We start from the raw sequence: 22,063 nt of genomic DNA on the forward strand, positions 1-22,063 counted from the left end.
TGGGGCAGCTAAAAATAAATATGCAATACACTATTTGACATTAGACTATATGGGATGGTGGCTATATTTCATAAGGAAAGGCAATACAAATGGTACCAGTTTTTAGTGCAATGTGGGGTTGCAGTAGTAAAGTAAAATCCAAAATGGAGTCCATGAGAAACCATTAAGTCAAGTAGGTCAGGTAGTCTAAAAAAAAAAAAAAAAGAAGCTTGTCCTAGCATCATTTCAGTTGTGATATGTTGACAAATGAGAGATCATAATTGCACCCAGAGTCCACAGTATTGCACTTAACGAGATTGTAGTGTCGTAGTATTCATATTGGTACTTTACAGCCATATTACACTGGGTCTAACTTCTGCAACAGAAAAGGGACAAGATGAGGTGTGTCTGTTAAGGTCATATTCCTTGCTGTACCAGTAAGGGAAGCAGTGATGGTGGAGAGAGAGAGAGAGAGAGAGAGAGAGAGAGAGAGAGAGGGGGGGCGGGGAGTAAAGGAGGAGGTGTGGGGGGGAGGACGTGATAGTCTCAGCCGCACCGTGAAGGGGGCCGTCCCTGTTGGAGGAAATCTGCCCGCGGTAGGCCCACCTATAGTGATCATTTGAAAATATCTCCCATTTAGAGATAGTGTGAGTCGACTGTGCGGCGGAATCATAAGGGGACAAGTCGACGGCTATTTGTAAATAGGTAAGGAGTCGTTTTTTTCCTTGACATTTATTTATTTATTAGTGTTCTTTTTTATTAGCATGTATAGGTCACCATTTGAGGACCATGCATGTGAGCGTCGTCATTGGAAGGCACTGGTTTGCACCGTGCCTAAAACAACTTAAAGCTCCTGACCAACATTACTGCATATACATAGCCTATGTATTAATTTTCCTGCTTTTTCTATCAGGTTATCATCAAATCGTGTCTGAAAAATAATGCAATGGCAAATACATTCAGTCAGGCACGGATGCAAACGTGAGAAATCGAGTCGACATCGTGAAATGATATGTATGTGGTAATTAAAGGCTTGACCTGCAACACCCAGGCTGGGACTCTGAAGGGTTAATGTGTAATGCAAGAATATAATTCGAGCTGTTAGTCTGCAGCCTCGTCTCTGCTTTATTTAAATGTTCTCCTGGCTGCGTGTGCTCGGACAAGCTCAGATTACATCCATACGATTCCACGTTAAAACCGTAATAAGTGGAGATGTGATAGTGGAGATCGTGCTTCCCTTCCCCCAGCAACGATGTGTAGCTCGTGCAATACATGCCACCTTCTAGTATAATGTGATGTACAGTCCATTAAAAAGGCCCAGGCGCAGCCCTGCCATCGCTGCCACTGAGAGTAGCATTACAGGCGAGCTATAATTAATGAGCCCCTCCACAGTTAACCATTTCATTGAAACCTTTTTTTTTTTTTTTTTTTTTTGCCTTTGAATATTTCATGCTTTGACGAGGATGTGAAAAGGGGATTGAATGCATGAGTGAACAGAGGGGTTTTACTACAGCCTGATGGCTGGACTGCTGCTGTCAGGATCCACCACAGGAGGCGGTGCTGCATTATTTTACTATAACATATGGTCCTATAATACACTGATATCCATATATCCATAGAGGTTTGTAGAAATAGATTTAAATAATATACCAAAAGCTGCTTATTAATATGAGCTATGCACACATGCATATAAATAAGATGGAATTCACATTTGTACCCAGTGACAGCAGTGATGGTGACTGACAGCAGGTATGGTCCATCTCTCCACAGTTATTCGGCCAAGATGGATGTGTTTATGAAGGGTTTGTCTAAAGCGAAAGAGGGGATGGCTGTGGCCGCGGAGAAGACCAAGGAAGGAGTTGCGGTTGCGGCTGAAAAGACTAGAGAAGGAGTTATGTTTGTAGGTAAGACAATCACAAATCTGTCCGCTGGTGAATTTACATGTAAATCATACACAGGCCCATCGAGACTGCTAATGATCCTCCTATCTGCAGGAGCAGCAACAAATCAGCAGAGAGGATATTTGATCATTTAGCTCCTGCAGCATCCTCATATGTCCTGAAACAAATGGTTAGATTATACAATAACATTCTTTATTTGAATAATACATAGCATGTTTCCCTCACGAAAGAAAGCAGCAGGCTGAACGGCCTGGTTTCCTCACAGTTTACTCTAAACTACACTTGTTTTATTGGTGTAAGTTAAAATGACTGATATGTTACAGTGTACAGCATGATAAGTACAAGTGAATGCACTATGGCAGCGGTAATTTAATAAATAAATCGGCCTGACAGTTTGTCAATATCTTTGTTTTACATATATAGTGATGCAGTATTTAAATAATCAGCAATTTTACCCTTTGTACACTATCCAGTATTTACTAGTAGTTTAAAAAAAGGATGCAGTGGTTTACAGAGTTATTTTGATTATTATTATCACTATGTGATACGAGGATCTGAATGTCCTCGTGCCCTCTTGCCTGACCGGGCTCCAGGCAGGGGATGGGAACAGGGGGTGGGGGTGGGGCAGCAGGATGGTGGGAGCAGCTCTTGCCACATGTCAGTGCATTGGACGACAGCAGATTGCAAAACAGTCTCATCCCTGCGGTCACCTCCTGGAGACAAACAGACTAAAGGCCTCTGCTTTTGTCCTTTACAGTGCAGCTTAATTTGTAATGGACACCATTGCAGATATCTGCACAGATCAGTGCCCTCTGTTGCCTGATTTTAAAGTGCAATTGCCGAAAATGTGCCCTAGATTATTGGCCCAATCTGTTTCACTTGTTTTAGATCATTATTCAAATAAACACATGTGACATGGAGGTGCATTTACACACGCAGCTGGGCAAAGGTACAACAGAAACTGACAAAAACATTGTCTCAATCTCTTTGATCATCTTGTGATCAAAATGACAATAACATTTAAAAAGGCCAACTTTCACAGTTGTCATATTCCAGCTTTACACTTCACTTGCAAAGGCAGTGCTATGCAATATTTAATTATCTGTCTTGCTGGGCCATAATTCAGGGTTATTCTTTAATGGTGTCAAATCATAATACTAAGCTCAATGAATTCAAATGTTAAACAAAATGATACCAACTATATTTTCCAAAACCATATTGGAGTTGTATATTTTGGTCGTAACATGTCTAGGTCTGCAACTCAAAACTATTTTCATTAGCACTTAATCTGAATATTATTTTCTTGATTATACGATTGGTCATGTAGTTTGTCATTAGACTGCTTGTTTTGTCCAACCAACAGTCCAAAACCAAAGACTTCACTGTCTACAACAACAGAAGATTCTCATGATTGAGAGGCTGGATCTAGATAATGTTTGACATTTTTGCTGGAAAAATTACTGTAATGTTCCACACACTTAAGTGTAATAAACATCACTTGTTTTATTATATTTAATATGATTTCACATATTTCACCAACTGTATATCTGTACTGACAAACCCCATGTTGTTGTTTGAGATGAGTAATTTCTACCATATTGGCCAGCTCTGCTGGTCAGCTTATAGTTGGTCTGTTGGTGTGAATGGGGGGCGGGGGAGGGCCAGATGACTCAGGAGACTCAGAGCTGGACATGGGCCCTGGAACCCGCCAGTTGCTACAGATATGTATTCGGTCAGTTGCTGAGCTGTTGTCAGAGGGCCCCAAATTTCCTGTGACACACCTGCTGGTAGTTCTACAATCACCCAGCTCGTACCATTGATTCGGTGACAGTTTAGGGTGCATTCAAGAGACATTGGGTATTCCAGGATAAGTTGTCAGATGTGTCTGCATTTAGATGGAATCCAATTACCCTACATATTTAGCACTGTGTCCGTCTCACTCATCAGCAGAACCAAGCATGTCAATCTGCAGTCAAAACACGTGCTGTCTCATTTCCGTCTTCTCCACGCTGTGTCGCCTTCATGCCTTTTGCCTGTGGTACACAGAAAGGGAAAGAAGGCATCTCTGTGCTTCTGCGTGCTGCTTGTTGAGCATAGCGGTGGCCTAGAAAGCTGCGTATGATATGCTTGAAGGCCCCTCTTGGAGGAGGGGTAAGAGCAATCCGATTGGCCTGTGGCCCACCTTTTTGACAGCTGCTGCAGACCGCCCACCCAGCTGAGCTGAGCAGTCAGCCTGAGTAAGGAAAGAATGGGAGGCGGAAATGAAAAAAAAGCCTGCTGTACTAGATGCCATTTAATGGCACAACTAACAGCCTCATTCATAGAGCATCGATGTACCCTACTATGACAGTCTCAGTATATGGCAGCTCCCTTCTCCAGTTATCTCTGTAACCAACACTTGCTAAACCATAGCTACAGCCTGAAACTGCATTATAAAATATTATCACTCTTAGTAATCTGTTTCAATTATATCATTAGTTTGATGCATTATCAAATTGTAGGTGGTAATAATTTTATATATTTAAGGGAGAGTTCACATGTGAAATTAATTTTAATTTGTGTGTTGGTGCATCAAGTCTTTTTGTCCTTATGTACAACATTTTTTGTCCTCAAGACACACTTGCGACAAGATTTAGTCTGGTATTTTATAACCACCAAGGTGACTGTAATCTTTTACACCCTTTTCATTTTCACTTCACAGGCTTGAAACACATTTCCCCAAAATGATAATCAAATCATATATATTTGTGTTCATTAAAGGTTACAGAAAACATTTTCTCATTTGACGCTAAGGTTTTTTCTCTGCAGAATAATAAGCTTCAAAATAGCACAAGTCATTTGTAATTATTAATATTTCTAAATTCTTACCCACGACTATCATCCATTCGTTACTGTAGACGTAGTGCGGTAGCTGCACTTCCCCAGAGCAAATTCTTAAATGGATGCCCAGCTTAGTTGTATGTTTTGCTTTGAGGCTCGCCTTTTGTAGTGACTGTTCTATACTTCATCATCATCTCCTCTCTCCTCTGTTGGCTTTTAAAGGCTCTCAGGGACCAATAAGGCATGTGACTGCTGCACAGTAGAGAGGTTGACAAGGCCTGAGTGATCAGGACCAGTGGGTACATTGCCCAAATAGCTTGATGGAGTACAGTGTAGATTAGGGGTGTCACGATTCTCCAGATCCTTGATTCGATTACATTTTCGATTCTAAGGTCACGATTCAATTCGATTCTCGATTTTTACATTATTATTTTTTTTAAAGCACAGGTTGCTATTCCATTTTTAGACTTTTATGCAATATAATATCTGACCTTTGTTCGCAATGTACCACACTGCATTGTCAAATTTAAAACATTTATTAACAACATAATGTAACAATAACTTATATCTATAACCTGCCAACTAGTTTCTCTTTTGTAACTACAGTCTTCTATCACAGAAGATGACATTCAAGTTCACAACAAAACAAACAAAAAACAATAAAACAGCCATGTCCATAGTCTTCTCTGAACAATTAAGTGTCTTAAAGGTCCCATGGCATGAAAATTTCACTTTATGAGGTTTTTTAACATTAATATGAGTTCCCCCAGCCTGCCTATGGTCCCCCAGTGGCTAGAAATGGCGATAGGTGTAAACCAAGATCTGGATATCCTGCTCTGCCTTTGAGAAAATGAAAGCTCAGATGGGCTGATCTGGAATCTGCTCCTTATGAGCTCATAAGGAGCAAGATTAACTCCCCCTTTCTCTGCTTTGCCCACCCAGAGAATTTGGCCCGCTCATGGGAAAGAGAGAGACATCATGGCTTGCAAACAGGCAAAGTGGCAGTTGGTCAAGGCCACACCCCCACTCTCCACATTGCCCCCCCCCCCTCTCTCCTCCTCAATAGCATTTAAAGCTACAGACACAGAAATGGCACGTCCTAAGGAAAGCTCATTGTGGGATTGGCTCTAGTGGCTGTAATTCTGCACCAAGGCTGAATTTCGGGAAAGAGACTTCAGATACAGTATTAGGGGACCACTAAGGCCTATATAAAAGAATCCAAAAAAGCAGCATGTCATAGGACCTTTTAACAAACTATTTCCGAACAGTTGAACATATACCACACAAATTAACTGCCATGTTAGTCATGCTGCCAGTGGAAGAATATGGTACACGCACATAGCAGAGCTTGCAAACTGTGGCTTTTTTGTCGACAGCGCAAACGTTGTCAACATAACTCACTGGAAATCCAAAATACTTCCACACTGGCGACTTCAGTGAAAGAGGAGGGGGTTCAAGTTCTGTCGATGGGTCTCCTGCATCTGCAGTTGCCATGCTATGTTTTGACTGGCTGTAGCTAAGTTAGAGGAGGTTGACTGACTCGCAGTACTTCAACACTAGTGTTGACGAACTGACCGAAGAGCAGATTAATTAACCTGAGTCATGTCACTGAACCGGGAGAATGAACTGACTCACTCCTGGTTTTTTTTTTTTTACGTCATTCGTTGCGATCGCTGTGTGCTCCGTTGTGGGTCTTCTTCTTGTACTGTGTGTGTAGTAATCTAGCTCATTAGTGCCTCCACTGGAGTGGTGGTAGAATCAGTCAGGAAATGGACTACCTCGAGCAGGCTACACGTGTGTTTTTTTCAGTTTTTTTTCTCCGATTGGCGGACGTGACATGGGGGCGTGGCAGCATCGACAATACCATTTTTTTATTCGAAATTCAAGATTGTGACTTAATTAAGTCAAAATAGAACCATATGACAGTGACACCCTTAGTGTAGATGGATGAGGTCTGCCAAAGGTGAGAGAATTGATTGGTAGTTTTGGTTTCAGCCGACCACAAAGTTTAATAACTCTTTCTCTCTGTTGCCTCTGGAGCTGTGAAAAACTGTGAATAAAAAAAAGAAAAAACTGATATGACATCACTCATGTGAAAACTGATTTGTTGTGAGTGACAGTGTGTCATCATGTAAGCAGTGATGAACAGGACGCTGCAGTGCTGCGTCTTTGAATTAATACCACTTTTCGTCATGTCTGCAGCACCAGTGGGTCATGAATCATGCTGTCAGGTAGATGGTATTTGACCTGTTGAGCAAATTGCTTAGAAATTGTGCATTTTAACTAGTGATGTTCCAATACCGATACCAGTATCGGAAAAGCCTCCGATGCTGCCTAAAATACTGGTATCGGGAAGTGCTGGAGTTTATGAAGAAAATCTACTTCAAAATAGTTTAGTTTATAGTTATACTTTTTCCATTATGACTCCCTGTCAAACTGAATAGTAAAAGAAAGTTCTATTGCGCTCATTGTTTGTTCATGTTTCGCAACAAGTTTAACCTGAGCCAGGCCGTACAACAAAGGTAGAACTCATAACACCCACACACGGTGATTGTAGTGTTCAGCTGTTAAAACATAATAAAATATGACACACTGGTATCGGACTGGTACTCCCTATCGGCCGATACACAAGATCAGGAATCGTAATCGGGAAGCAAAAAATGGTATCGGACGATCTCTAATTTTAACAAAGTTAAAGGCAGGCTAAAACACTGAGTAAATAGCAGTAGTGCTTCAGTGGTTGGTTTTCAGGCAAGTGTAAAGTTCCCATATCTACACACATAAGAACATTAATTTTGAAATGCAAAATATCAAATGGTAATTGAAGAAACTTTTCTAACAATTTTCTTGGTTTTGTTCATTCAGGTAACAAGGCCAAAGACAGCGTGGGCACAGGTGAGTTTTCCATCTGTTAGTCAAACCTAAACATCATTACTGTAGCAATGACGCGCTCAGTTTCATTACAGTGACAAGACACTCACTTCTAAATCGGAAATGGCAAATTCATTATGGTGATGGTGGGCTGGCTGTGTGTTGTAGGGGGAATGTGTAAGTGGTCACTATGTGCTGTACAATAATCGATTAGGAAACAAAAGAGGGCGGACATCATGTGCATGCTTTTAATCTGTCTGCTGAATCAGTTGAGATCTTGTTACATCGTGTGTGTGTGTGTGTGTGTGTGTGTGTGTGTGTGTGTGTGTGTGTGTGTGTGTGTGTGTACATGATGTTTGTGTGTCTTTACCGACAGTGGCTGAGAAGACCACTGGAGCTTACGGGAACATTGTCGCTGCCACTGGCCTCGGGAAAAAGGACGAGTTTCCTGCTGACATGAATGTATGTACGCCATTACAGTCACCATCAGCTCCCTGCTAGCACACATAGAGAAGCGTAACACACTGTTGTAGTTTCTTCAGTGTGTTCCTGTTATCAGACAAAGCATGGTTACACTTTACTTGAAGTTTTCTACATAAGAGTGACATGACACTGTCATGAACGTGTCATAAAATATTATAAACAAGTCATAAACGTTTATGACATAACGCTTCTTGTGTCATTCGGTTTTGTCATGACAAGTTATGGTTGTGGTTAGGGTTAGAGTTAGGGTTCATGTGTTCATGACAGTGTCATGTCACTCTGATGTAGAAAACTTCAAGTAAAGTGTTACCCAAAGTATTAGTCAGTTGGCCCTTAACTGTGAAATGATATCAAAGCCGATTGAAAAAAAACTGCAATGCACATTTAAAAGCTTTATATGACGTATGATAAGAGTATCTATATTAAACGTTTCCAGAGCTCAAAATGCCGTCTTGAAATTGTTTGTTTTGTCTGAAACCTTAAGATATGACATTTCCAGTAATATTAAACACAGAAAAACAGCCAATCCTCACATTTAAGGAGATGGAACCTGTGTATTCTTGATAAAAAAACTCACTCTCAAATAGTTTGAAACTTTTTGTTAATTAGCTATTCAATTTGTTGAGTAATTGTTTCATTAATAGTTTGATTATTATCAGAGGGTAGGATTAGGTAATGCAACAACATTTTTACAGCGTTACCAAAACCCCTGACCCTTACACAAAATGCATTGAATGACGAAAAATGTTTTTTTAAATAGATATTCTACCAATTTAATATTTCACTTCCACAAAGTTTTGGCACTCACAAAATACATATTTAAAAGAGAATGGCCAAAATTGAAGCAGCGGTGGCTGATATATTCTGACTTTAATCCCTAAATCACTGAATCATACTTTTCCCAAAATGCAACCCAATAGTGTCTTTGGGTTATTATTTCAGACTTCAGCAAAACTTCCGTCAGAGCCACAAAAGATATTACACGAGTGTTTTCACAGGCTGAGTAGCACTCTTCCTGACAAATAAATCAAATATGTAAAATCAATAATGAAATGACTACAAACTGCCTTGTATATGCATGGTAAAAAAAAGTTTTTAGTTACTAAAAGTTTACTGTTATTCTTGATTGAGTCTACTTATGTTTGTGCATATGTGCATGAGAAAACGTGACAGAGAAAAAGAAACCTCCGTTCCAGATCCAAGCCTCACTTACAGTTGGCAACTTGCTAAAAGTTGTGTTCATTAAAGTCTGTACAGGACTGTGGTTGTAGCAGAGCCAGATTGAGACAGCAGGGATAAACACGGGCTGATGAATTTGTGTGTCACTTCAATATAGAGTTACTGGTCGGCATCTGTTTTATGCCTCTGCTGTGTGCACAGAACTTTGCTGTGTTTGAATATCTCAAACCAGAGGACGAGAACGAGTGTTTCCTTGTGTATTTAAGTTAAGATAAGATAGACTTTATTAATCCCACACTGGGGAAATTCCTGTGTTACAGCAGCTCAAAAGAAAAAAGAAAAACAATGTACACACATCAGAATAACACAAATAAACATTAAGTAGACATAGGAGAAAAATATATAAATATATATACATAAAGTATATGAACAAGAAAATTGAATCAGTTATAATAATAATAGTAATAAAAAAATGTAAATGGCTAAACTGCTGATTGACAGCTTTACACTTGAGGGTTCCTGAGGATGAATTGTTCTTTCACACAGTCTGCTCTGTACACAGAGCTGCCTTCACTCTTTGACATAGCTTCAGTTCCCAGCCTGTTTCACTGTTCAATCTCTCTGTGGGAATATCAGCTTTCTTCAACACAACCTGACCCCTGAAGACCTCTGCTAATGTCACCACCTTCTGTCTCCTCTCATATCAGTTTATACACACATCAATCTTCGAGAGGAGAGAGGTGGAACAGATTTGACTTTCTACAAACACAGAATATGGAAAAATCTACATATAGCCAGGCTTGGACATTTGAGTGATACACATTTTATTCATTGTTTTTGGCTTGTTAAATGACAAATGTTAACATTTTGTCTTTTCGCTGTCAGACCGTCAGTGAAAAAGGTCCGAAGCCTTCATCCCTCAGGGTTGGACCCTCTCCAGTGACTCGCTAATCTAGTAAATCTGACAGCCTGCTCTAATAGGCTTCTCGTAGGCACTATCTGAGTGATAAAACTACTCATTTCAACACCCTGAAAACAGATTGTTAAACTGTTGACATTCTTATCACATGTGCAGCGCTCCTTTTTGTTCAGTTTTAGCTTAGCTTCGCTAGCATGTGCTGGACGGTACATCCACTCTGTTTAACTGTATACTATGCACATTAAAATTGCACTTACATATCTATTTATATAATACAGTATTTCACTTAGAATACTTAAAATAATCTTAAAGAGAGACCTAAACGGCTTCTGTGCTTGAGTCTCAACTGAATTCAAATGTGACCTTTTCCCTTCTGTTACAATCACTTAAAGAGCCTTTTCTATGTTCACTTTTTCCCAGGCAATGATCCATCTGATAAGGTGTGTCTTTATGGTGGTTTCCCATTGTGCAGCGTTTAAGGCCATGCTAATCGTGTTGGCGGGCTTAAGGCAATAACACCAGCTTGATACAGTCCATAGGATTATGGCCTGTTCTTCACTGGCCTAATTAACTTGATTAGTGCTGGGTTTAAAAATAAATGTGTGGTGACCGACTAGCTTTGTTTTAAGGGCTCGTAGTAGCAGGGGCAGCAATGATGGAGCGCTGTCTGCTTCACAAAGCTCTCAAAAGGAGATGCAGTTTGTTTACACCTGCTGAGGTCAAGGCTGAGTGTCAAGATATCAATCAATCAATCAATAAATATCAGTTTCACTTTAAATATTAAAAGATAAGGCTGGTGGTTTTCTATATTTCTCTCATTGTCAATGAAACCTATACTTCTCTGTGCCTCTATTGTTGTCCAAGTCCAAAAACGCTTAAAAACATGCCATTAAGCCACACTGTTGCATTTGGTGACATGTTCTTTTATTATAATTAACACAGGCCAATAAAGTTAAATCACCCTACATTGTTCAGCTGCTGTAAATACATACTCTCAGAGCACCAAATGTGTATTAGTCCACAGCTGAAAATAGTCCCAGATAAATGCACAATTTCCTCCTGCTTGAGTAATGTTTGCTGTAAACCACAGTGACCAGCTGTTTTAGGAAACTAGTTCTCCTTGTTGTAAATTGAAATTTTATATTTGTTAGCCATTTTTAAAGATTAATGTCTTCAGTTAAAACCAATGTGCTTTGGGCAGAGTGCCACGGACTGGACAGGTGAGAGAAATGCTGAGAGACCGACTGAGGCTTTGATGGTTTTCGGCTCTAGTCCCAGTTTTGGCCATTCTTGTTTTTGTCGGTGGATGGACTGACATGCTGCTAGCATGATTAAAAACCCACAAGGTTTTTAGTCAACACTTACCGTTGTTCTGAAGATATTTCCATAATCTTCTTCTAACCATCTGGATGAAAAAATATTCTGTCCCCTGCACAATTAAAAATGGTTATTAAATCTGTTTCCCCAGTTGCAAATCTTTTACCTTCTCCAAACATCTGACAGATGTCCACGCTTCATTTCTACGATGTGAACCAGACTTTAAGAGCTCTATTACTTACATTTGTGGATATTGATGTTACCTTCTATTATTTAATATTTTCATACAAAATAAAGCATTCATATTTTTCTTGTGTTGTACAAAAAGAGCAAGGACATATTGTATGACAGGCTGCCTGGATTTGGAACTGCCCCTGCAACTAAAGAAACGGGTTAAAAAAAACATGTTTTTGTTGTGCAACAGTCTCTGAGAGTCTTTAGGGATTCTAGGGTTGAAATAAGTGCTAACTGTGTTGTTGTTTTTAAAGATCATCAGGTATTTATTTTTCAGAAAACCAGATGCTGAGCACTGTGACTCAAATGTAATGATGATGTACTAGGAATACGTATATTTGCTTCTGTTACTTTTTTTGTCTCTTGTCTCCACAGCCTGAGGAGTACGGGCAGGAGGCCATGGAGGGCCAGGGAGATGCAATGCTGCAGCCAGAAGGGGAGACATATGATGAGTCCCAGCAGGTAATTAGCCTACACGACACAAATGGCATACATGTCTGTGCTCTACAATAATGTAGCTCACGTCTCGGTGTTTAAATCAAACTATTTGATTATTTAGTAAATAGCTTTTGGGAAAAGCCTGTAAAAAAAAAAACGGTGAAGTCGTGGACTGCAGTCACACTTGATGGAGGTTCATCAGTGTTCACCAGCATTGCATAGCTACACATTTGAGCTGTATTGCATTTCAATAGCACTCCACACTTACCCTCTACTTCTGTCCCACTCAAACACTACAGCATACGCTGAGGTAATCCTTCTTTTCTCTAGGAATGAAAACAGAGCGCTTAACAAGCCAATTGCCACATAGCGAGTACAGTAAATATAGCACCAGCTACCTACACTGAGCGTTGGGTGTGTGTCGGTGTGCGTGTGCGTGTGTGTTTGTGGAGGAAGGATGCGAGTCTGACACAGATGGTTATTTTTGGAATTTGGCCGTCAGGGGCGAGACAAAATGTGCAGAACCTATTGCTTTGTAACCAGTTTTTAAATAGCCAAGAGTGAATAAAAATATCCCACAATGCACATAATGTTAAAAAGATAATTTTACTAGTACAGTATATGATTTAAATACTGCGTTAGTTATGTTTTTAGCCAGAAAATTGTTACATTGTCAAAGAATTTTAAAATATTCTGCTTGAATTAGAAGAAGATTTAATGTGAGATTTTGCATGATCTCTAATAATGTAAAATGTAGTGCATTTAGTTGGATTTTCTTTCCATTTCCACTTGCAGCCTCCATCAGTGGATTAGTGCATTCATCAGTTAAAGGAATACAACTAAGAAATTCCCTAAGATGCAAATCTTATTATCTTATAATTAAAAGTGAATTTCTCAGAGGCAGTATCGCTTGTGCCATCCATGTCCTCCGTCTCTCTCTCCTCCGCATCGCTTTCCCCTCCCCCCACCCTTTGCTACACCAGCGATGTGCAAGCTCTGTCGGAATGGGTGTGGTGATGACGCTCTTTGCCTCTGTGCATTGTGGGTGATGTCAGGGTCTTCCTGCATTGCTGTGAACATGGAGTCTGAGTGCTGCAGAGTGAACCAAGCCCTCTTAGGGAGGATTTGGAGATAAAAATCCATCTCATCCAGTATCACTCTTGGTTTTGTGAACACATCAGATGACCTAAGCCTATTGCACATTCCTGGAGGCTGTGTTTATTTATTTATTTTTTTTGTATTATCATGTGCGTGGAGGAGGCGTGTGCAGGGTTACAAGGATGCTGGGAATGTGATCACGACACGTCCTTGAAGCTGGTGTAGGATTGTGCTGCCCTCCGCAGGCTGCAGAGAGGCACTGAAGCAGCAGAGGGAGCTTACAGCGGTGATGGAGTGACATCATTACCTTCAGCAGAGCGAGATCATGTGTCACAATAAGCCCTCTGTCATATATATTCTTCTTAAACCAATAGAAGTCGATTTTGATGCGATTAAATTAAAGTCTTTCTGTTGAATTTAACCTGGAGCTTCTCTGTGCTGCAGATTTGACCCGCCTGTCTCCTAAAACCCGTTCTTCTTTTTCACAGGAGAGCCAGGACTACGAGCCAGAAGCGTAAAAGCACCAGTCCAAGCCACCAACCAACCAGCAGCACAATAATATTTCTAACAATAAAAAGGACAAATGCTGAAACCATTACAATTATACCCTGTTGCAAAAAAACAAAAAACAAAAAGACAAGCATTCCCACTGAAAAATGTTCTTCCTTCAAGACAAATCTTTTATTATTATATATTGTAAATGTCATGTTATTAATGTAATGTGTTGGGTGTAGGTATTTATTGAGATGTAGGAGTTGTCCTCTCTGTCTCATTTCCTTGACTCCCTCCCAATGAAATGAGACCAGAGCCAGGGCTTGTGACTTTGTGCTTGTGTGTATCTGTATTAAAAAACGTGCAATAGATGTTCATCCTCTTCCAATGAGACATTGGGAGTGGGAAAAAATAAATATGTCCGGTTGCAAGCAGATATGAAAACAATAATATCCTCCTGAGTGTCGACAATGCCTGTTTGTGGGTTCTTTCCTTTTTATTTTTTTCTGCATTTCTTTGAACTTTTTTCAATTAAGAGTTTTTTTTACATTGTATCTTTATAGTTGCTTGTGAAATCATTCCAGTAAATCTGTTAGAAATTGACAGAGTATACATGTTTGTTTGTGTGTGTGTGTGTGTGTGTGTGTGTGTGTGTGTGTGTGTGTGTGTGTGTGTGTGCGTGCGTGTGTTTGTGTGTACTGAAGATTTTAACAAGTTAAAGTCAATATATTATGTCTTGAAATCATAATGGTTGTCATATCAATATGTGCTTTACATTGCAGGACTTGTCAGTATAAAGGTTTATGTGTTAAGCCAGACATACATTCCTCTGTAAATAAAAAGTAAAAAAGAAAGCATTTGTTAGTGTCAATTTCACATTGATCACTTATTAGCTTTTAAACCTCTTTTCGTTTTTTGTTTTTTTTTCTGCCTGTTGATCTAAGTGAGGCTCTATTATGCATCGTCCTCACATGTTTTCCTCTTTTGCTCACTCTTGTCTGGGGGTTTGATTACAGGATGTGTAAAATCTGCTGAGCGGGCTCTGGCAATTGGCAGGACGCTGCCATAGTTGGGATGCCAGTCTGATCGGGCCTCTTTTGGGTGGGTTTTGTCTGGGTTAATCCGGCTGGAACGTGCAGGCTCGGTGGTGTCGGGCTCAAACAGAGAGTATTAAACAGCCTCTCCCGCCGCTGTCGGCTCAGACGGATGTGTGGACGCTGCAGGGACAGAGACAGGAGCCATGGCATCGTTCAAGAAATCCTTTGAGAGCCTGAAAGGCACGAGCCACTCGGCCGCGAAGGGAGTCACAGACACTGCAGGTACAAAACTACTGCTGTAAGACACCACAGGGCCAGTGTTAGATCTGGTAGACAGAAAAAGGCTTTTACTTTTCACAATGGTTCGTCTTTCTTGGTTGAAAAAGAGCCACTTGATGAAAACATTCCAATAAATCTATTTTTTTTAACTGTTTTAAAATGATCTTTTACATGTAAATGACTTTGAGATCGTAGAAGAGTAAATCATTTACTATGAAATGAATTCTTAAAAAGCAAGTATATTTTTCTAACCAATATTTGTTTTCTTGCTGAGGTCAGTCACTGTAAGTCCCTGTCTGTGTGTTTTCCAGTGCAGGCAGCTCAAGAAGCTGTGCAGCAGGTGGCAGACTCCTCCAAAGAAACAGCCAACACAGGTAAAGTGCACACTCCTCTGTCTTTGGACTTGGCCTTTTATAACGATACAGAGTGGATATATTACTCTGAGCAAACAAGTGGTCAAGGGATGAAAAAACTTTGCTCCCAAATGAAATGTTTATTGGTCCATGGAAGATAAGCTCCTAAAATGACCTCTTATTTGACTTAACGTAACAGTGTATGTAAGACAGCACTACAAATTCACTCACCACTTGAATTGAATTTGGTTTTATATACTGAATCCTCAAATTGTTACAATAAATGAAATCTGTTGGATATGAGCTTTTTATATGCACGAGTATATGCTTCCACTTAGTACGTTTGCATGTGAGTTGATAACAAAGGTTTAACCCTGCACAACTTTCTTCAGCTTAATAAGTTAAGATGACATCCTAAATATTTCTCCTCTGCTTCACTCTGACTCTGAAGCTGCTCAAGAAGCTGGCAGACAGACTCAGGCAGCCATAGGGAAAGCTGCGGACAAGGCCACGGACACCATCAAGGAGTTTGGACAGAAATTGGAGACCAAATGATCCCTAAAAAATGAACAATTCTAGCTAAAGCACTGGAACCAACTTGTCTCATCATCCATATTAGACAAGTAATAATGTTGGGATGGACGTATGTTGGCATCAGAAAACCTAAAAAAAATATATAGGGTATATATAGCCTATATATATACCCTATATATATATATATACACACACATATACACAGCTAACATTCCAAAGGAAGTCTTTATAAATTGTCTTTTTATTTCTTATTCTCCTCTCACCTTTTTCCATTTGTGTTTCTTGCTTTAATATAGATTTTATTAAATGTGACTATTTTGGGAAATAAAAATTGATACCAACTTGTTTGTCAGGTTTTTAAATAATTTGATATCCTGCTAGAGATAACACTGTCAGTAGCTGTGTGTGCTGCATCCTGTTTGTGCTCACTAACGAATCATCACGGTCATTATTAGCCAACACATTGCTGAAGAGATGGCATTTGGCAGGCTGATGGGTCCTGATGAGAATATGATCAAGGCTGTCTACCTTGGCCCTCAGCAGCATACCTCCCTGCTTCACACTAAGTGGTTGCTAGGCAACAGCACTCTGTGGCGGCCGGGGATTGGTGGAGGCCTTTGAATTAATGGTGAGACTACTACTGTCAGTACATAGTGTCCTGGCCAAGCTGCAGCCCACCGTTACAGTAGAATCCAAGAAAGGGAAGAGTCTTAAAAATTTGAGAAATTTAAACATCCACGGTCCCACACCGAGGCTCCGCAGAAATATATGTTGCAAACTGGAGAGATTTGGAGGGAGGAACGGGAATGAAAGATGTGGTTTCTTTTTTTTAAGTGTGTGCTTGTGTGGGAGGCGCAGCTCTTCTTCCTCCAGGCTCCTTAAGCTGATATCCCCCGCTGTCTTTCATTTGCTTTCACTGTTGCAGCAGAACGCTCACATTTACTAATATTTCACAAATCTTCTGTATAAGACCTGAGTCTGGTCCAATCATAAGCATGCGATGATCTGCCTTGACAAAACACAATTTGGTTAAGAGGAAGTGCCTTTTTGATCTTTTCGTCTTACCTAAAAGTAGCGACCCATTAGAAAGAAGAGAAATCCCTCTTCTGCAGACTTCACCCTCCCTCCAGAAGCCCTCACACTGATCATCTGTAGTAACATCAAAGCTTTTATATCCAAATCTTGCCTCCTCTAAAAAAAAAAAAGCCAGTTCACTAATTTAAAGGTGTATTTGTCTGCACCAGTTTGCCATTGTTGTTGCTATGAGAACCTGGAGTTAATTACTATGATTTACTGATGATTGGAGCGCTGAACAGAGATTTTGCCATTAAATTACCACTCACTGCCAGAACCCGACCGTGGTTTCCAGGGAAACTGGAAATTGTGAAGCTTTTCTGTAGACACAGCCACAGCTAAAGAGAGCGAGGATTGCCTAACATAGATTCTTCTAGGGACAAACCTACAGCCACTGCAATCACTATCAATCAACAGGGGAGCTGTACGGACAGATGTGGGTCTCTGGCAACGGTGAGATTGTGCGATGTTTGTCCCAAATGTGAGAGAGAGAGTTGTGAAGAGACTTCAGTCTGACTTGGACTGCTAAGGTATGTAGCCTACGCTACTCGTGATTCCCTGCAATTTGTTTTATCCTGTCTGTTTTCATACAATAGTTCAAATTCGAAGTGCTCGTGATCGTGCATGACTGTTTCCTATGTGATTATGGATTAAACCAGAACTTGAATATGAACTATGTGGATACATTTTTAGGGTCGAAAGGTGGAATTTGATATACAATTCAACAGTAAAATGTTCCAAAAGATCTAACATTTGACATGCAATTTAATCATTTGTTTGATAATATTAAATACCCCTGATTTCAGTGTCCTATGATACAAAATAAGCATGTTGATAGTTTCTATCAAATAGTAGAAATTATGTAACTTGGTTTCATGCCAGCGTTTGCATACTTGATATCGATATCTCGCATGACAGAATATTTTTGATCACAAAAGACAAACCCTTCATTTTATCCTCATGCTGGGGCTTGTTGTTATAGTTACTGATTACGTTTGTACAATTTGCACTAAACAGTCAGCGCTGTGTTGTACCCTGCAGGTGCTTCCACCACTTTAATGCAGAGACAAAATGGGAAGTCTGAAGGACAAGATGAGAGGTCTCAGAGAGGACCACAAGTCCTGTGAGAAGACAGACGATGGAGAGCGTCCAGGCGGCTCCGATGGCAGCGCTGAGCCGGAGGGACCTCAGATACACACGAGTCAAGAGTCAATAACTCGTCAACTAAAACTTCACGTGAATGCCAGCTACGTTGAAGAGAGAGACAAGAATGAAAAATCCAAAGCTCAAGAGCTTTCAGGAGAGGGTTGTGTTAAAGAGTCTACGCAGACTGACACCATCCCTCTTACACAACACACTGAAGATGATCAAACAACAACAGCTACACAGAACGACACGGCAGTCTCTAATAAGTTCCTGAGTGACGGAGTTGGAGTTGGTGAAATTCAGGGGGAGACGTCTAGGGATACAAACGTGGGTCATGACAGAGAAAAAAAGACAGCCATTGAAAATATATTGGTGCCTGTGCCAGCAACTCCAGACCCCTCAGACCCACGATCCCCAGCTCCTTCTGGCCAGCGCCACATGCCCACACAGGTCAGCCTGGAGGTGGTCCAGTGTCGCTCTGCAGCCACCAGCCCCATGACGCCTCCTGAGGGCGGCCATTCCTTCTTCTTCCCGAGCTCTTTTGGGAAGTCCGGAGCAGTGGGTGCTGTCACTAAAGACGCTGAGCTGCAGGTGGGTCATCAGGTGGAGTTCTGCTCTGTGGCCACATCCCCCATGACCCCAAAGACGCCCTCGACCACAGCTTTCCCAGAGCTTAGCGATAGAGAGACGGTGCAGAAGCAGAAGGAGGAGAATGTGAAAAAGAGTGACGCGCAGAGGGAGAGTGACAAACGAGAGAGTTTTCCTGTGACAAAAAGTCTACAAGAGGCTGAGCCAGAGATAACTGGAGCTTTGAAAAGTATCACGTCAAAGGAGCCGAGTGAGGGCTTCAGCTCAAATGCATCTCCAGAGAGCTCCGTCAGCTGCACTGCTGCTGGGTTAGTAGTTTCACCTGTAACCCTGCGGGATAGTAACCAGCCGTGTAAACAGCAGAGGATGGGAAGTATGGATCAAGACATCACAATTCTGGTGACCCATTATGGCAACAATGAGGAGGAAGAGGGAGAGAAGTCAGAATCGTCTTGTTTTACCATTGAGCCAGAGATGGTCAAAATAGATGAATATGAGGAACTAAGAGAGAACAACGGTGATGTAAAGAGGGAGGATGGAATGGAAATGATCTCCGCGGGAACTGTTGTCCCTGATGCACAGGACGCCTCAAACTCCAGCCCTTCACAAAACAAAACTGAAGAATCCTCTGTTTGTGCTTGTGACGAACCAAAGACAAATGTGAACGCTGAAAATTCAGATGTGGAAGAAAACAAAGGTGCATGTGGAGAGTTGAGAGACGTGACAAAGCCTCCCGTCCCTGAATCTCCAGCTCCCTTCGGCTGCCACAACATCCGCACTCAGGTGAGCCTGGAGGTGGTGCAGTGTCAGTCTGCTGCTACCAGCCCTATGACCCCTCCTGAGGGGGACCAAGCTTTCTGCTTCCCCAGCTCTTTGGGGATGTGTGGAGGTGTCGGCACAGAGGCTAAAGACGCTGAGCTGCAGGTGGGTCAGCAGGTGGAGTTTCGCTCTGTCGCTACAGCACCCATGACCCCGAGAACGCCCACCAGCATGGCTTTTCCTGAGATCAGGGAGGATGCGAGCATAAAGGAGAAGATAGTGGAGGAGGAAGAGGATACAAAGGCGCAGGTGCTGGAGGACAAAGAGGAGGAGAAAGTAACCGAAGAGAAAAAAGTAGAGGCAGCTGCAGAGGACACAAAGGAGGCACTCGATTGTGCGGAGATAAGTGAGGAGCCGGTGCAGGAAGTGAGCTGGGATGAAAAGGGGATGACGTGGGAGGTGTACGGGGCCGTGGTGGAAGTGGCAGTGTTGGGATCGGCCATACAGAAACACCTGGAGAAACAGGTGAAGAAGCAGAAGCCGTCCATGCCTCCCCCTCCTCCGCTCAACCCCTCCGCCATGCCCCTCACTTCAGAGTGCATCCAGAAGGGTTCTGGTTCGGGTAAGGGCCGGGCGGGGGAAAGGGGAGGGCCTGATGGAGGGGTGAGCCGACGCAGAAGAAACCCCTTCCGTCAGCTGATGGAGAACATGCAGCAACCTCATTGTTGCTCCAGAGCTCACACCGCAGAGTGACACAAGAATCCCGTCGAGAAAACAACAGCTGGTAGGAGGAAGAAGAAAAAAAAACCTGATCACATGATATATGTGTCTGTGATCCAGTGATTAACTTCAACGAGATTTAACAATTGTGAGAAGCAAATCACCTCACACGAGACAAAAAAAAAAGCACAAAAGCATTTCATATCAAACTTTTATCATGGAGCATTAAGAATCAACCACAGAAGATGGGGTGTCGTTTTTCTCTTTTTGTTGGAGTTGGAGTTGGAGTTTTGTTGGAGTTCCATGTTCAGAAAAAAGATCACTGCCATCGTTAGCTCTTCTCCTTTAATATTGTTCATCAAGACCATTCAATTGTCCACTGAGTCATTTTAGCTGTTGATGTTTTTTTGTAATGCACCTCAGACAATATGAACCATGGCAATCCTTACAAGCTTAACACAGTTTTAACTGTGGGAGATGAGTGACAGTGACAGCTTTTGATTGTGATTTATTATGTGATTTTTTTCAAATGTATATTAAGTTAAAATTGATCCCTGGCGTGGGTACGTGTGTGTGTGTGTGTGTGTGTGTGTGTGTGTGTGTGTGTGTGTGTGTGTGTGTGTGTGTGTGCATGTGCGTCTCCCTACCATTAGTGCAGGCTTTTGTATTGTATTCTGCTTTTAGATTTGGCACAATGCTTTGACTTGTTTGTATTGCGAAAGTATAAAAATGTACAAATGGCGAGCACAATCGACACCTGATATGATGAGGATATTTTTAGTCATTACTACTTAATGTATTTTAATGCCTTGATTAGTGATTCAGTTGTAAATGATGTGATGAAACCTATTTTAAATGTGTTTTAATTCAGAGGTTGTTACAGTGCCAGTGGTGTTGGTATTCATACGTTAAGTTCATAAAAGCGGGTTTAAATCCACATTTGGAGAAATTGATTTTTATTCACATTGCACTTGTGATATATTCATTTATATGTCAGTAAACAGTGAAATGATATTTTGTAATCCGCTGCTTGTAGGAAGTTACACTGCATGAGTTCTTTTTTTTTTTTTTTTAAGTATCTCAAACTCAAAGCAATCAATGACATATTAAACAGGCAATACAGTTTATTTCAAAGCAAACCAAGCAGTTTTTAAACCTTCGCTTAATATACAGTATACAATAAAGTGATCAACATGTGCAACAAACACTTGTTTTCTGTCCAATTTTCCTTTGTCTAGATAAGGTTAATGTGAAGACAATTTTAAATTAAGAGTTCGTCATTTGGGGGAAATCCGCTTATTTGCAAGAGATTTATTTCTTTATAGCACTCTCATGTCTTTGCACTAAATGTGAATCCACAGCCAGCAGGCAATTAGCTTACTTCAGCATATAAAGACTGGAAACAGCTCGCTGAGCTTTTGGGGTGCGTTTAAACTTTGAACAGAGCAAAGCTGTTTTTCCTGTTTCCAATCGTAATGCTAAGCTAAGGTAACCGTCTCCTGGCTGCAGCTTTATATGACAGTAGTATCCGTCTTCTCATCTGAATCTCTGCAAGAGAGCAAAATAAGCATATTTCCCCAAAATGTCAAACTATTCCTATAACAAAAACAAACAGTCGATTCAATAACCAAACCAAATTCTACGAGATCAAGACACTATGTGGTATCATCATATTGTTAACATTTGCCATTTGGGTTTTGAATTGAATTTTTAGACAAAGCAAATTCATCCCTTTAGGTGCCATCGATCTTGTGCATAATACATAATACATTATTATTGATCATTAATTTTGGTCAGCCTGATTACAGAGAAGCAACATAACGTCCATCTAAGACCTCTGGT

General features: G+C 41.0%; 2 protein-coding genes across 2 annotated transcripts; both read left to right on the plus strand.

Annotated features, from left to right (window-relative positions):
- The first annotated feature begins 1,758 nt into the window (after positions 1-1,758).
- On the plus strand, positions 1,759-14,397 carry sncb (synuclein, beta). Its single transcript, XM_078261505.1, has 5 exons — positions 1,759-1,883; positions 7,566-7,595; positions 7,948-8,033; positions 12,079-12,165; positions 13,728-14,397. Exons 1-5 carry the CDS (start codon positions 1,763-1,765, stop codon positions 13,755-13,757), a joined length of 354 nt encoding a protein of 117 aa, XP_078117631.1. The 5' UTR covers positions 1,759-1,762; the 3' UTR covers positions 13,758-14,397.
- A 574-nt stretch (positions 14,398-14,971) lies between these two features.
- adirf (adipogenesis regulatory factor) lies at positions 14,972-15,955 on the plus strand. The gene is made up of 3 exons (XM_078261305.1): positions 14,972-15,050; positions 15,359-15,421; positions 15,852-15,955. The coding sequence occupies exons 1-3, from the start codon at positions 14,972-14,974 to the stop codon at positions 15,953-15,955; spliced, it is 246 nt and encodes an 81-aa protein (XP_078117431.1).
- Positions 15,956-22,063: the final 6,108 nt, after the last annotated feature.

This window comes from Sander vitreus, chromosome 10, assembly GCF_031162955.1.
Source record: "Sander vitreus isolate 19-12246 chromosome 10, sanVit1, whole genome shotgun sequence".
NCBI classification, from domain to species: Eukaryota; Metazoa; Chordata; class Actinopteri; order Perciformes; family Percidae; genus Sander; species Sander vitreus.

What these genes read in the sequence shown, in the direction of transcription:
- sncb (XM_078261505.1), top strand. Translation starts at nt 1,763, where the DNA reads ATGGATGTGTTTATGAAGGGTTTGTCTAAAGCGAAAGAGGGGATGGCT. An exon ending in AGAAGGAGTTATGTTTGTAG is followed by an intron (nt 1,884 to 7,565) that starts GTAAGACAATCA and finishes TTGTTCATTCAG; the next exon opens with GTAACAAGGCCAAAGACAGC. An exon ending in CATATGATGAGTCCCAGCAG is followed by an intron (nt 12,166 to 13,727) that starts GTAATTAGCCTA and finishes TCTTTTTCACAG; the next exon opens with GAGAGCCAGGACTACGAGCC.
- adirf (XM_078261305.1), top strand. Translation starts at nt 14,972, where the DNA reads ATGGCATCGTTCAAGAAATCCTTTGAGAGCCTGAAAGGCACGAGCCAC. An exon ending in GGGAGTCACAGACACTGCAG is followed by an intron (nt 15,051 to 15,358) that starts GTACAAAACTAC and finishes TGTGTTTTCCAG; the next exon opens with TGCAGGCAGCTCAAGAAGCT. An exon ending in CAAAGAAACAGCCAACACAG is followed by an intron (nt 15,422 to 15,851) that starts GTAAAGTGCACA and finishes CTGACTCTGAAG; the next exon opens with CTGCTCAAGAAGCTGGCAGA.